Source organism: Periplaneta americana, chromosome 15, assembly GCF_040183065.1.
Source record: "Periplaneta americana isolate PAMFEO1 chromosome 15, P.americana_PAMFEO1_priV1, whole genome shotgun sequence".
Classification (NCBI taxonomy): domain Eukaryota; kingdom Metazoa; phylum Arthropoda; class Insecta; order Blattodea; family Blattidae; genus Periplaneta; species Periplaneta americana.
The window spans coordinates 136,369,343-136,385,326 of NC_091131.1; the positions used below are offsets into that span (position 1 = coordinate 136,369,343).

A 15,984-nucleotide genomic window follows, 5' to 3' on the forward strand; every position below is an offset into this window, starting at 1 on the left:
TTTTTTTTTTTAATCTTTGTATATTGACAAGAAGCTTTCAAAATTTATCAGAAATTCATTTTTGCATAGTTTTGGAGATCTGTAAATTGCAGTTAGGTTAACAAGAGTACCATTAATAAGTGTTATTTGAAAATGTATAGCGTTACAATGGGATATGTCAATATCACGGAAGACACTATGATGTTTTCTTTAAAATATACGACTACATATGTATATTTCTATACCGGCATTTTTTCTTTCCCTGAGTGTAGATACTGCTCAGAAACCCACGGGCATGGATTTGGGCATTGCAGAGGTATTCCGGCATTGTACTGATCTCATACTACGAGAATCAGTATGAACTATGAACGTGTAGTGTCTGATTATAAAGCTAAATTAAAGAATTATAGACAATCACCATAAATATAATTGTAAATTATAGGGTACAAAAAATCTTAAATACAATAGATTACTCTATTATAACTGTTGTGCCCATTTCTGACACCAATTTTTGTTATACTAATTCTGACACCAGTATTTATTATAGCATATCTGACACCAATATTTTATTCTACCATATCTGACACCAAAAGTTATTGTTGAGCTCTATCATATCTGACACCAGTGTTTTGTCGTGCCACTTGCCACGACAAGGGCGGATGGCTTATCTTTGAGATAATAGCGAGTTATATTCTCTATCAAAATAACACAAACGAATCAGACACTGCATTATACTTTATAAACTGCACTTGCTTATGGATAGGAAGGATTCCTACTTAGAATGTGATCTCAGACTTTTGGAATAATCACAAGTGTAGAAATTCACTATTACTAAGTTTATTAATAAAATATAAATTTACTACAAACAGATTATTAAGTATTGAGATTGAAAGATTTGGAAAGTATGAAAATTTATGTTAATTCTAAAGTACCAAGATGAACTAGTTACATGAAAAGTCTAAAGAATGATCTGATGATTTTACTTACAATAGATAGTAGGGCGAACCCTAATGCTGTTCATAGTTGATGCCATATTCCTGGATTTCTTCCTGGACGTGCTGTCTTGACCAATAACTAATGACCGCGTTTTCGACGTTTCATGTCCTTTTATAAATTCTCGAACCGCGTCCTTTGTGACGTAACAGAGTGACGCTATTTTACCCGCGAATCTTCTAAAAAGACGGTATTGCATTCACTAAACACCTCGCTTCTGATTCTTAACCATTATTTTAAATAGGCGTTTCCGGTTGTCACTTAGAACAATACAAATTTAAGAAACTCTCACGACTGAATCTCTGTTTCTGATTTACCAGTAACCAATAGAAATTGATGTCTCGCGAGAGACGCTGCACGTTATATGTCAGCTGTTGCTAAGACTGAGTTCGTGATAAAAATGTAAGCGTACGCATTTCTGCATGTTCAAGGACTGGACTGTGGTTCTTTGCTGAGTTAGCTAAACTGTAGTCTGTAATCTGTCGAAACAGAAAGCGAGCTCTCGCATTGTAAAGGCATGTTTGAATCTTTTAATAAGTACGATTTTATTACTTTAAAATAAAGTGAAATATATTGCTTATGGTCATAACAAAGTTATGATTGCTTATCATAATCCCTGGGCACAACAAAACTATTAATAAGCAATTCCCTGGGTTTTAAGTGAAAGACCTGCCCTTGGGAATAAAACTAGGACGAAATCAATTCTAAAATAAACCTGACCATTCCAACCTGTTGATGACTAAATGGAATAGTATATAGCATATGAGTATTTCTTCCTTTCCAATCTTCTACACTTCTTTTCACCCATCCTTCTTTCCTTCATTTTTCTTTCTTCTCAATCTCCTTTCTTTCCTCCTTTTCTTGTCCCCTCTTATTCACTCTTTCTTCTTTCCTTTCTTCTTTCTCTCTCTTTTCACTCTACCTTATTTCCTTTCGTTTTTTTTGCTTCTTTTAATAACCTTCACTTCTTCTCTCATTCGTCTCAGTCTTCATTCTATCCTTCCTTTCTTCTCTCCTTTTCACCCTTCCTTCTTTCCTGTTCTTCTCTCATTCTTCTCACTCTTCCTCCTTTCCTTCCTTTCTTCTCTCTTTTCACTCTTCCTTCTTTCCTTCACTTCTCTCATTCTTCTCACTCTTCCTCCTTTCCTTCTTTCTCTCTTTTCACTCTTCCTTCTTTCCTTCTCTTCTTCTCTCATTCTTCTCACTCTTCCTCCTTTCCTTTCTTACTTCTCTCTTTTTATTCTTCCTTCTTTCCTTCTCTTCTTCTCTCATTCTTCTCACTCGTCATTCTTTCCTTCTCTTCTTCTCTCATACTTCTCACTCTTTCTTCTTTCCGCCTTACTTCTCTCCTTTTCACTCTTCCTTCTTTCCTTTTCTTCGTCTCTCATTCTTCTTAATATTCATTCTATCCTTCCTTTCTTCCCTCCTTGTCACTCTACCATCTTTCCTTCTCTTCTTCTCCATTCTTCTCACTCTTTCTTCTTTCCTTCCTTACTTCTCTCTTTTTCACTCTTCCTACTTTCCTTTCTTACTTCTCTCTTTTTCACTCTACTTTCTTTCCTTCTCTTCTTCTCTCATTCATCTCACTCTTCCTTCGCTTTTTCTTTCATTTTTCTCACTCTTCCTTCTTTTCTTCCTTATTTCTCTCCTCCTCACACTTCCTTCTTTCCTTCTTTTCTTATCTCATTCTTTTTACTCTTCATTCTTTCTTTCCTTTCTTCTCTCCTTTTCATTCTTCCTTCTTCTCTTCTTTTGACTCCTCCTTCTTTCCTTCCTTCTTCATTCCTTTTCACTCTTCTTTTTACCTCCCTGTTTTATCGCCTTTTCACTCATTTCTTCCCTTCCTTCTCTCCTTATATTTACTCTTCCTTCTTTCTTCCCTTCTTTTTTCACTCTTCCTCTTCATCTTTCTTTTCACTCTCTTTTCTTTTTTTCCTTCCTACTTGTCTTCCTTTTGCTCTTCATTTTCATCCTTTCTTTCTTCTTTCGTTCTCTTCACCCTTACTCTTTCCTTCCTTTCACTCTTACTTCTTTCCTTTTTCCTATTTCTCCTTTCCTCCCTTTCTTGTTTGCTTCTTTTTGCCCTTTTATCTTTCCTTCCTCTCTCCTTTCCTTTTCTTTTTCGTTCTTTCCAACCTTTCTTCTTTCCATCTTTTACTTTTTCACTTCCTTCCTTCTTCTACAGTATTTCTTCCTTTATTCTTTCCTTCCATCTTTCTTTAGAATTTGGTCTTGTTACGGTTTTGCCTTTCCTAATTGCCGGGCATTAATCTTGCACAAAAGACAAACAGGTGATAACAGACAACACTTCACACGAATAACTAGAGGTGTTTTGAATTCACAACCTTGATTTCAAGCAGCGGTATCTGTTCAAACAGTTGCGTACACTACTGTGAGTCATATTATAATTATATTTTCTTTGTTTGCTTATTTTCTGTTTTCTGTCACCATGCGCTATCAAATGTCCCTTTTTCTTGATCTATTCCACACACGAAGAGACACTTGTGACGTGGGGATACCCGGTTCTCTTACTCATAGACAAATAATGTAGAAAGAGCACCAATTAAATGCATAACTTTTGGAGGTTATATAAACTCAAGCCAATGGTGGAAAAATTCGGAAGTACGTCTCCTGTTATTCATCTCGATCGCTATTACAGATATCCATTATATAAACAATATTATTACTAGTATTTTTCATATTTCTCCTCAAAGGAGCGTATTGGCTTAAAAGTTTAAATGTTTAACCACAATAGGCATACCACATAAGGTTTTTGGTGTTGCATATGGATATGAATATAATGATTGAACATTTGAACATTAGACTGAAAACCACTGACAACACGTTCCCTCCCATACCCAATTTGTTCAATGCAACGGAATGTGTCTTTCACTGTGGAACACACTTTTTATACTTCTTTCATGAAACTGGGACTTTCTCATTAATTTTGACCTCCTAAATTCAAATTTGATACCAGAAATGTCCTATCACGTAAGAATACTGAGAAACAGATACATTAACTTTTTGTTAGTTTGTAATACATTTGCGTTACTAGACATGTCATAATGTAATTATTACTCTGTATTAATTTAATTTAAACTTAGGTTCAGTTCAGTTCAATTCATCAGGCGTCTCCCTTCAAAGTTGCCTGCAGCTAGATATCTTCCGATGTTACTCTACGCCGCCAGAGGTCCCTGTCTTGCCAGACTTCATCAGTTAGACCTCTGGATATCATTGCCGATCTCACTCACTCCATCCATCCATATTCTACCAAGACGTCCTCATTTTTTTCTTCGCCTGGAGGTCCATTGAAGAATTTGGCGGGGTAGCCTATGACGTGTCCATACCAGGTTGAACGTTCCTCTTCTATCCGATCCATGATGGTAATATTCCTACTCACAGCCATTCGGATGTCCTCTGTTCTCACCCGATCCATACACTTCCTCCAGAAGTTTAACTCTGCCGCCTTCAAATGTCTTTCTTGCGCATTGGTCATCTCCCACAATTCTGCACCATACACTGTGATACTCTCAAATACGAGTAATTGTCCCCTTTTTTTTCAAAATTCGTGTTAAATAAGATTCTCTTATTTCACTAGGGAATAACTTCAATTCTAAAAAGCCATTGAGATAGTGTATGAAGATTCTTAACGCAATTGGTCCGGTGTACTTAAAATCCCTCCAGATTCCGAAGATTTACCATTTTTAAATTTATTGTTTTATAATTAATTGAGTACTAGTGGACTTACTCGTGTTAATTATGTAAGATTTGTCCGGCTTACAGCTGTTTCAGTGCTTCACGCACCATCCTCAGAGCCTACTAGATCACGGCGTCATCTCGAACTTCTCTGCCTGTTAAGTGGGTGTGTTTTATAGTTGAAATGTGTTGAAGAGTGGAGTCGAATAGTGTGTGTGTACTGAAGTTGATCTGTGTGTTGAGAATTTGATCGGGGTGTGTTTTAGTGTGTTTGTATATTTCGTATTTTTCTAGTGTGTTGAGTTTTTGGTTCTTGGGTTGTATGTGTAGGATTTCCATGTCCGTATTTATGTTATTGTATGTATGGTTAGTATTGGTTATGTGATCGGCGTATGTGGATGTATTGTGTCCTCTGGCTATTGCTTTAATGTGTTCTTTGCAGCGTGTTTGGAATGATCTGCCTGTCTGTCCTATGTAGAATTTATCGCAACTATTACATGTGAGTTTGTATACACCTGTGTGGTCGTATTTATTTGTTTCTGATTTTTGTGTGTTGAGATGTCTTTGTAGTGTGTTTTCTGTTCTGTATGTTATGTTGTATTTCTGTTTTCTGAATGAAGATGCGATCTTATGTGTGCTTTTGTTTTCATATGTTAGTGTGATGTATTTCTTGTGTTCTTGTGTTTGTGTTGTGTTTTGCGTGTTTTTGTGTTTAAGTTTTTGTTTTGTCTTCCAAACATAATAGACAACATCATAAGGAAGACACTAGTCCACTAGTAATCAATTAATTATATTCAAGTGTTAAAAGTAGTGTACGCAAGATTCAAAATGGATTTTTGTTTTAGTGCATCCACAACTTAATCCATTGTAATTGAATCCAGGTCATGTAATAACTGCATATCTCGGAGTGGAGATTCATTCCGTCTTTCTTGTAGAAAAATTGTATATAGGTTACCCAATTTTCCATTGATATGGGAGAGATTCGATCTTTATAATTGAGAGGCTGAGTGCAAGAAGGGCATTTTAGAGGATGTGCCCTTTTTGAGTAAAACGCTTTATTGTGTCCTCTGATCTGTTATGCATATGATCACCAAGTTGTAGTTCAATACTGTGATCATAGAGGTCAGGAGTACCCAAAATGTAAAGGCGTGCATAGATCACATTATTACGGTTTGAATTTTCAACATCAATTTTCTCTAAACTTCCATTTGAGTGTAGTGCCTTTCTTGCACCCAACCCCTCAATTGTTGTTTCCCATAGATTTACGGATCTTCCAAACGTGAGCTGAACGAGCATATCCCTGGTAACATCTTTTCTTGTGATCTACTTCCTCTCTCATTTCTTCCGTCCATCAATCGTTCCTAATTTTTTTTAACTTTAGTTCCTAAGACTTCAGTTGCCCAACCTGGAATATATCTTTCATTTCTCGGTACTTTTCTTCATGATATAACCCACCTAAGTTAGCCTTCCTGAATTTTTCTTCGAGTCTATTTCGATACAATGTTCGGATCGATACATTTTCTGTTCGAAAAGCTAGATAAAGACCTAAAAAAACGATGGATAGAGAATGTAACAGATCACTATGTTTAATACGTTGAATGTTGATGATAATGATCATTTAATTTATGTCTCCTTGGACTTACTACTAAGGTAGCTGCACCAATTAATGATCAACAACTAAGTGCCGTGATGTGTGTCTTTTCAACAATTTTTAGCAAAGAATTGTGTAAATGACATAAAAGAAGCCTGATGAGCGAAGGGATACAATAGTTGAGTGGAAGAGAAGGCTTTATGGACTTAACTCTGCCAGTAGAAATAAATCTACTACTACTACTACTACTACTACTACTACTAATACTACTACTACTACTACTTTACAAATTCACGATTTCTGATTGGTTCTTCTCTCTCTGGTTTAAACAAAACGGTCCATTTATTGGCACCAGTCATTCACTGGTGCAGTTACTCTATATTAATTTACTACACCAGTTAACAATTAAAAAAGTATATATATATATATATATACATACATATATACTGCATCCATTAAAAACACACTATCATAAAAAGATGTTATTTACACCAACATGCATAATGTGTACTTTAACTGGATCTTTTTGCATATGACTTTCTGTTATGTATAATGTGTGTCTCTCTTTTAAGTTGGCAGCAGTAGCCTGGAAGTATTACTGGAGTACATTTTTTTTTGGTAGCGCATTTCCATGATAGAGATCTCTTGGTGAAATCTCTCACCATGCTCGTCACTGACGTCTGTAAGACAATTTGGGGAATAGTCTGAATGACTATGAAAGAAATTAATCTTCAAGGACATGTTGCAGCCCTTGTTCCTGTATATTTCAATCATGTTGTCAACTATTTGTTCGTTGTTGTCTATTTTTACCAATAAAACGTTCAATTACTGCCTTCAAGGCCTTCCATGCTACCTTTTAATTTCTCTGGAGCACTGTATAAAAGTTCTTAACATCCTTCATGAGATTTCTAATTTGTGGGCCAATGAAGATACCTTAATTAATTTTGACTCCACTAACTTCAAGAAATTTGCTTTGTATGTATTGGAATGTCTCTGCCTGGCGGTCCATCGCCTTTACGAAATTTTTCATTGAACCAATTTTGATGTGTAGTGGAGGCAGGAATATCTTCTTTGGGTCTACCAGAGGTTCTTTTTCACATTCAACTTCTCAGGTAAATAGTGATTACTTTCAGGCCAATCTCTTACCCCATTAGCTGAGAACTTTATGTACCCTAGTTTAAGCCCAACGAACAGAGTCATGAACTTTTAGGTCGCCACATACGTGCCAATTGTGTATGCTGTAATTCACATTCTGTAGCAAAACTGCATACTCTCGTAAGAGTTTTTCATATGTGTTGGACTTTAAAATAGTGCTTCTTACAAAAAAAAAAAACAATATTTCTGAAACACTATTGACGATAGAATTAATTAAGAGGGATATTTAGTGTTAAATGGTATATGTCATGACTTCCAGCCATAGTTCTTCAGGAAGCAAAATATTTGGTCCACATAATCAAACGTAACAGGTTTGCCAACATCTAATCACTGAACAACTGAACAAATGTGACTAATGTAGGTACTTTGTCTCCGACTGAAATTGTAAATCAGCTATACAAAAAGATGATTTTATAGTTCAATAATGATATCAACGTTATAAAAATGACAATTCCTATAAATAATATAATAATATATAATATAATATACAATTTTCAGATTTGGCAACACTTATAATCAAATTCATCCTATCTTTCCCATCGAAACACAATTATCACACACCAAACCAATGCGGAAAACTAAGGAACTTATATGAAGACACAACTTCCAACATAAGAGTTAAACCACCTCCCCCCCCCTACTCTTACATATGATTGCGAAATTCGAATTCATGTATATATGGTTTCTAATCTGTTAAGTTATAGTTGTAACTTGTCCGTTACGTATACTACTTCGTTTATATTACAGATTTAAATTATTACTTACAGAAGGGTGTGTCACTTCCATCAGGTCATAGTCCTTCTAGTCTCCTGTCCGTTGTCCTATAAAATACGTGTTCACAACTTGCCACTACTTCCTAATGTTAAAGAGGTTTGTATAATATCACTGATACCTTATCAGCCTACTGCTCCTTTGATACGAGTTAAGTTTTCTTCAATGTAGATACCGCTATCTTCTAATATTGTCACCTTATCACCTTCTTACGTCTTGACATTCTTCTCAGAACCACGGGAGTAGGGATCGAGCCGTAGGTCAGTCCAACAGCTGACGGATTCCTATCAAGAACACTGGAAGTCGGTTATCTTACAGTACATATTATTTCGTCACAGACAGAAAATATTATTTAAGGTACGGTTTTTCCGAGCGCTTCGGATTTCCTACCATTCTACCTACGGTATGCTACATTAGAAACAATATGAAATGCAAGTCATGATCACATTTACGACAAAGTTGAAAATATTACATCTTTAAGCTGTAATGTCTCCAGCAATCCTGACAAAGATTTTATAAAAATTTCAAAAACAAAGATGCTACTATCAAAACATCACTGTATGAACCTATTTCGACTCTCGAACGGCTAAATTAGAAGCGACGTGTCCCCTCTGTAGGTCAAGACTATGTTGCCACACACTAACGAGAGATTAAAAGTTTAGGCTATACAAACCTTAAGGTTGTCAGCATATATTTAAATATTGGTATAGCAGAAAGTTTGGGAGTAATTTTTACAATTCTAGGGACTAAAATGTAGCAACAGAAAACAGATCGTTGGTGGAAAAAGCGACATAAAACTAAGTGATTTGGTGAGGTAAGTTTTGCTGCGCAGTCTTAGGGATCATGTTCTCAATTTATTGCTAGCAGGCGACATTTTTCATAAGAAATTGTAGTAAGCTGTTCAGTTCCCTCTACATGTTCCAACGCTGTACTATTAACCCTCTAGTCGCCTAGTCCTTACTATCCTCTCTCTTGTAACATTGCTTTCTGTTTATTTAATTAAAACATCTGAAGACCACAAATGACACAATATTAAAATTCTATAATTACTGACAATTTGTATTTGTATTTATTTTGTATTTTATTTGGTGAAAAAAACGACATACAACTAAGTGATTTGGTGAGATAAGTTTTGCTGCGCAGTCTCCGGGAACATGTTCTCAGTTTATTGCTAGCAGGCGACATTTTTCATAAGAAATTGTAGAAAGTTGTTCAGTTTCCTCTACATGTACCAACGCTGTACTATTTACCCTCTATCCTCTCTCCTGTAACATTACTTTCTGATTAGTTAATTTAAAAAATCTGAAGACCACAAATGAGACAATATTAAAATTCTATAAATACTGACAATTTGTATAGATTTAAAAATTGGCCATGAAAAAGTTGCAATGAGCGATAACTGAGATAAATTAATTTGGAGACGTGTTGCTGACTATACACATACAAACCAGTATAGTCATCATAAAACTTTAATCTATTTTAACTATGTGACAAAATTCGAAAATACAGAAACAATAAAATTAACTATATGGATTGTAAAAATTGATAATAATAGAATACTAAAAAATGTTTAAATATTAATATACAAAACAGTGAAACACAAGAAAGATCTCTACGGAGATGGGAGGACATATAACAGGTGCCCTGGCCTACCTCGAAATCTGACGACGTGATGGTGATTATGATGAATCAATTAATCTTTATTTAGCCAGAAAATCCAAGAGTATTTGGCAAGTCAGAAACAGGTACACAATAAATACATTAAATTAACACAATGGGCGGTTAAAAGAAAATATCAATAGAAACGTCAAAAAAATCCTTTAATATTATAGACTGGATTGTTTAGGAGCTAACTGTGGACAGATGATTGAAATCTACTGAAACAAATAGAGTGGGCCTCGGGAGGTAGTTTATTGAACAAGTCAATAGCAATCGTTTTTAAACATTTTTGGATTTACTCAATCTAGCATTTGGTACGAAAAAAATATTTATATCTTGTGGAATAACCATGAAGTTCGGATTTACTTGTATATTTGGATAAGTTATTTTTGACCTGAATTAGGCAATGAAATATGTGTAGATTTATTACGGTAAGTATGCCTTCACTAATAAACAAAGGCTTACAATGTGCATCAAAGTCTGAATCACTGATTATACGGATAGTTTTCTTTTGAAATTTAAGAACTCTATTTATACTGTATTATAACTCTTTCCACAAATTTGAATACTATATAACAATATGCTATTTAAAATGGATAATGAGCGTTATTAAGAAATTCCTTAGATACTAAGCATTTTAATCGTCTTGACAAATAAATCACCTTCGATAATCTAACACAAAACAAAATTTATATGCGGTTCCCAAGTTAATTTGGAATCTAGAGTTACACAAAGTAATTTAACATCATGTTGAACCTCGTCAAATTCCGTCTGTCTTAAAGTAAATAATATTGTCTAAGGTTTGTTAGTATTAAGCTCGAAATCGTTTGTCTGAAACGATTCACTTGCTTCTTCATAGGACACACTCGTAAAATGGCTTAAAACATTAAAACTATTACTGTAGGAATACAGCGTTGTATCATCTACAAAAAGTAGCCTATATATTTACTATGAATATTAGAAAGCAAATCATTGGCCATAATCAAACATAAAAATATCGATCGTTGGGGAACATCTCTATTAATTGCCATAATGTTAGAATATTTACCACTATAATATAGGTCTACACTTTGAGAACGATTTGATACACAACTTTGAAACAAATCTAGGGCAATATCTTTTATATCATAATACTCAAGTTTATTAATAATTATTTTATCCAATACACTATCGAAAGCCGTTGATAAATCACACAAGATAGCATATGAATCATTATGATTTTCAAAGCCCGTTAGGACTGAAAAAACTAAATCTTCGACAGCATGCAATGTCAACAATTTCTTTCTAAATCCATATTGAAAATCAGTAAATATTGTGTTGGTTTCAAAATAACGCTTCAGTTCATGGTTCGTGACAGTTTCGAGAATTTTAGAAAATATTGGTACAATGAATGTTGATTTATAATTTTCGGCCTTCGATGGATCGCCCTTTTTGAATACAGGTGTTATGCCTCGCTAATTTAAAGGATAAATTGCGGTGGTCATATATATAGCAACTGTCATTAGTTTCATAGCAAGTTTTACGTACAACACCATGTATATACAAGTCCCTGACGAACTATATACGTCAACTAATAAGACGATCCCCATGTTCGCATTCACTCTGTGTAGCAGAGTGCAACGCCAGCTTTTCCCATCTTTATCTTCCACGCTCTAGAAGGTCGCTTGCGTGATTAGATCGTTCCATAGTCCTCTCTTGCTTTGGGATCCATATCGAAACTATGCTGATGGCAGGAAAACCCAACATTATCCTGTATGTTAAATTAACGCAAATCTAGCGCTTACATCGAGAGTAAGACTGGCGTATACGAGATTCATCTCTGTAGTAGCCACGCTTTTTCCCGCGACATGGATAGCGTCATGACGCTACCGTTCTAATAAAACCGAAGATTTCCGCGGACGCGGCCCTCACTTCGAACTACTCACTTCGATCAGATCAGCCAGTTCCGTTGCCGCAATATAGAAGAAGAACGAGAGGCATGTACGAGGCGCATCCAGAAAGTAAATTTCCCGATTTTTTCCCCTTGAAAGTAAACGTAATTAGCCGTGTCAATTGCGCATGCGTAACAGATCTATTACGTATCATATGCCATCCGGACAGGTCCCGCCTGATACCAGTAGCGTGGCAGCAGTTGTCCGAAATGGAAGATCTTATTCCTTCTCCCGCCGCCTGCGAGGTTCGGTCGGTGATAGAGTTCTTTAATGCACAAAGCATTGCGCCAATTGAAATTCATCGGCAGCTCTGTCAGGTCTATGGGCCGAACATCATGAATAAGCAGATGGTGCGTCGCTGGTGTAGGCAGTTTTCCGAAGGTCGTCAAAGTGTCCATGATGAAGAGCGCAGTGGGCGACCGTCCCTCATCAATGATGATCGTGTTGAGCTGGTGCGAAAACATCATGGAGAACCGTCGCTTCACGATTACGGAGCTGAGCAGCCATTTCCCGCAGATATCGCGATCGCGATCGCGATGGCATTGTCACTAAGCATCTGCTGTTCATAAAAGTGTGTGCCAGGTGGGTGCCGAAAAACCTGACACCCGAACACAAAATGCAACGTTTAGGAGCAGCACTGACATTTCTGCAACGGTATCACGTTGACGGCGACGAGTTCCTCGACAGGATCGTCACGGGCGATGAGACTTTGATTTCGCACTTCACCCCGGAAACCAAGCAGCAGTCAATGCATTGGCGGCATAGTGGTTCTCCGGTCAGGACGAAATTCAAACAGACGCTGTCGGTACGGAAGGTGATGTGCACGGTGTTCTGGGACAGGAAGGGCATTCTGCTCATTGACTTCCTTCCAAGAGGTGAAACAGTGAACGCTGACCGTTACTGTGAAACACTGCGAAAATTGCGACGTGCCATTCAAAACAAGAGGCGTGGAATGCTTACTGCAGGTGTTGTGCTCCTCCATGACAATGCTCGTCCACATACGGCTCGGCGCACAGCAGCTGTTTTGACGGAATTTGGCTGGGAGTTGTTTGATCATCCACACTACAGTCCTGATCTTGCTCCCAGCGATTTTCATGTTTTCTTGCACCTCAAGAAATTCCTGTCCTCCGGTAAGCGTTTTGGTAACGACGAAGAGCTGAAGACGTCTGTCACACGCTGGTTCCATTCACAGGCAGCAGAGTTCTACGACAGAGGGATACAAAAGTTGATCCCACGATTCGACAAGTGTCTCAATTCTGATGGTGGCTATGGTGACCCTTTCTAATTTTGTGTTATTTATGCTATACGTGTAACCCAGAAGTTAGTATTACGAGTGAAGGTAATGTGTGAGCATTTTTTAATATTAAAGTTGAGTTTGTTAACAATGCTCCTCCTAAAAAATATTATTAATATCTTGTTGTAGCTCAGCTGAGTCAGATTCATTTGTAATTTCTTTGAATAATTTAACATCATCTGCGTATAATAAGCAATTGGAATGTTGTATATGTTTTGGTAGATCATTGATGAATAGTAAGAAGAAGAGAGGACCTAAATTAGACCCCTGTGGGACACCCGAGTTCACATTAAGTTGTTTTGAATTGACCTGTCGGAATGAAACATATTGTTCTCTATTTGATAGGTATGAACAGGTAAGTTTTAGCAGATGGTTAGAGAAGCCAAATTCTGATAGTTTATGCAGTGATATGTCATGATCTAGTTTGTCGAAAGCTTTTGAAAAGTCTGTATAGACTGCATTAACTTGAGTTCTGCTATCCAGGCTGTTTGAAATCAACTGCACAAAATTAAGTAGATTTGTTGTAGTCGACCTATTCGGTATAAACCCATGTTGGAGATTAGATAAATAACTTTTAACATGATTGAAGATTTTAACGTACACTATTTGCTCGAAAATTTTAGCGGGAGCTGATACTACTGTTACAGGCCTGTAGTTTTCGATTTTTATAAATGTCGCCAGATTTAAAAATAGGACATATTTTGGTTAATTTCCAGAATTTAGGGAATTCACCAGTTTTAATGATAAGATTAGGCCTATATAATATTTTTAGTGGATATTTTAGTGCTTCATAACAACCTTTCATTATATATGCAGGTATCCCATCCGGACCACTGCTCTTTTTTTGTTTCAGGTGTCTAATGGCTTCAGTTATTTCCTCACCTGAAATTTCATCAAAGTATAGTGTGGAGGAGGTAATACAATTTACAGTTTCAGGAATCGCATAAGATGATGGCATATCAAATAAACACTCTTAAAATATTTAGCAAAACTTTCAGCAATTGCACTTTCATTATTTATAATAATGTCATTTAGGCTTAATGTATTATTTTTTTGGTTTTAGATTATTCTTCTTACATCTAATAAAATTCCAAAAATTTTTTGGATTTTCGTTTATTGCATCTTCTGAATTGGCAATATATGTATTATAGGCTTTGGTGATTAATTCCTTTGTACGTTTTCGTAATTCTTTGAAGATAATCTCATATTCATTCGAAAAAGATTTTCTTTTATGAAAATATGATTTTAATTTTAAATTGTTAATAATTTCATTCGTGAACCATAACGGGTAATTTTTATTCTTTTTTATTGCTTTACTAGGTACCGTATCCATTATGACTTCGTTCACATAAGAGTAAAAGCATTCTAAAGCATGGTTAATGTCTGAGTTATTACTCAAAATATCCCAATCTATATTATTAAGTTTTCTGTACATTGCTTCGAAATTAGCTTTTCTGAAATTAGTGACGATGAGTTTTTTTTGCTTTACAAGGAAAGATTTGGCCTCAATAGAAATGTGAATGTTTAAAGCTGGATGATGCTTATCCTCTTTGACAAGAGGATAGTGCTCTCTGGAGGTTGTGCATGAGTTTAGGTGTATTTGTTAAAATTAAATCTAGTGTTCTATTATTGTGATTTAATGTGTTATTGATTGAATATAAATTAAGCAAAGCTAAAAAATCTGGAGTAACATTCGATAAATTAAATTCCCCGACTATCAAAATATTACTATTATAAATATTTTTCAAACTAGATATTCATTCGAAAAAAGAAATATATGATTCTACTTTACTACTGGGTGGCATATATATATATATATATATATATATATATATATATATATTAACCATAATGTATTTCCTATTTTGATATATGATTGATACAGCTAGAATCTGAAACACGGCATTCTCAATGTCACATTTAATCACGTCACTCTTAATGTCATTGCTTGCTGCAATTATCACACCAACTCCTTTTTTTACCGATTTTATCATTTCTGTAAACTGTATAGTTACCACTAAATAGCTCCGAATAATAAAAAGAGTCCGTGAGCCAAGTTTCTGTCAACAATATGATATGATAACTTTCACTTATAGTATTAAAATAAAATTCTGTACATTTTGAGTTTAGTCCTCTAACATTTTGATAATAGTCTATATTCTTAGTGTAGATTTACATCTTTTTATATGATTATTGAGATTATTTTCATTGTTATCACCTCTGAGATTTTGAGATTGACCCGACTCATGCCTCTGTATATAATCGGTTGAGCCATTTAGTTTCCCTACCATGAAAGTGCAATTGGTACCTGACTGGTCTGGATGTTGACTTCTCTACTAATAGCTTCACTAATTAAGTTGCTTAATCTAATTTTTCCTCTGTTATTTAAATGAAACTCGTGCTTCGTGTACAGTTGTCTATCAAAGCTATTGACATCAATCACTTTTACAGTTTTGAAATGTTTACAAATACTGGCAATTCTTTTGTTCACTCTGCTAACCTCATTGTTGACACAAGACCAATGTTGCAAATCATTTTTTTAACAATTTATTGATCGTTCAGCGCATTTAGCGCTATATACATCATTTCTAAAAAAATATAAATACAATATATGGCATTGAGTTGAGGGCAGCCTCAATGAACAAAAATAATTGTTAATAAATAATTATTTACACAGGTTGGTGTGATGATAAATTTTGATTATAATATGAGGTCCATTGGAAGTCAGCTCTTGGTTCTGGTGGGAAATGTGAACTTCTTTCCGAGAGAGTAATGGATGGCGCCTGGAACATTTTCTAGGTTGCTATAGAACTTCTTAGCTTGTGAATGAATAAACTGTTTGATTGTGTCAATACCAGTTTCTCTGTGTAGTTGGCTGTTACGGACAAACCAAGGAGAGTTGAGTGAAATTCGTA

At 35.6% G+C, this 15,984-nt stretch overlaps 1 protein-coding gene across 3 annotated transcripts in view; it reads right to left on the reverse strand.

Annotated features, from left to right (window-relative positions):
• Positions 1-8,343, reverse strand: part of LOC138715372 (transient receptor potential cation channel protein painless-like) — a 57,065-nt gene extending 48,722 nt beyond the window's left edge. The window contains exon 1 of one of the 3 annotated variants that reach the window (XR_011336264.1): positions 8,180-8,324. Coding sequence is in view for 2 of the 3 variants with exons in the window: in XM_069848220.1 (XP_069704321.1) it covers positions 8,180-8,200 (21 nt within the window). In the remaining variant the exon portion in view is untranslated. Of the gene's footprint in view, positions 1-8,179 lie in introns of all 3 variants that reach the window. The other 2 variants (XM_069848220.1, XM_069848218.1) reach the window with 2 other exon arrangements.
• Between the last annotated feature and the right edge of the window lie 7,641 nt (positions 8,344-15,984).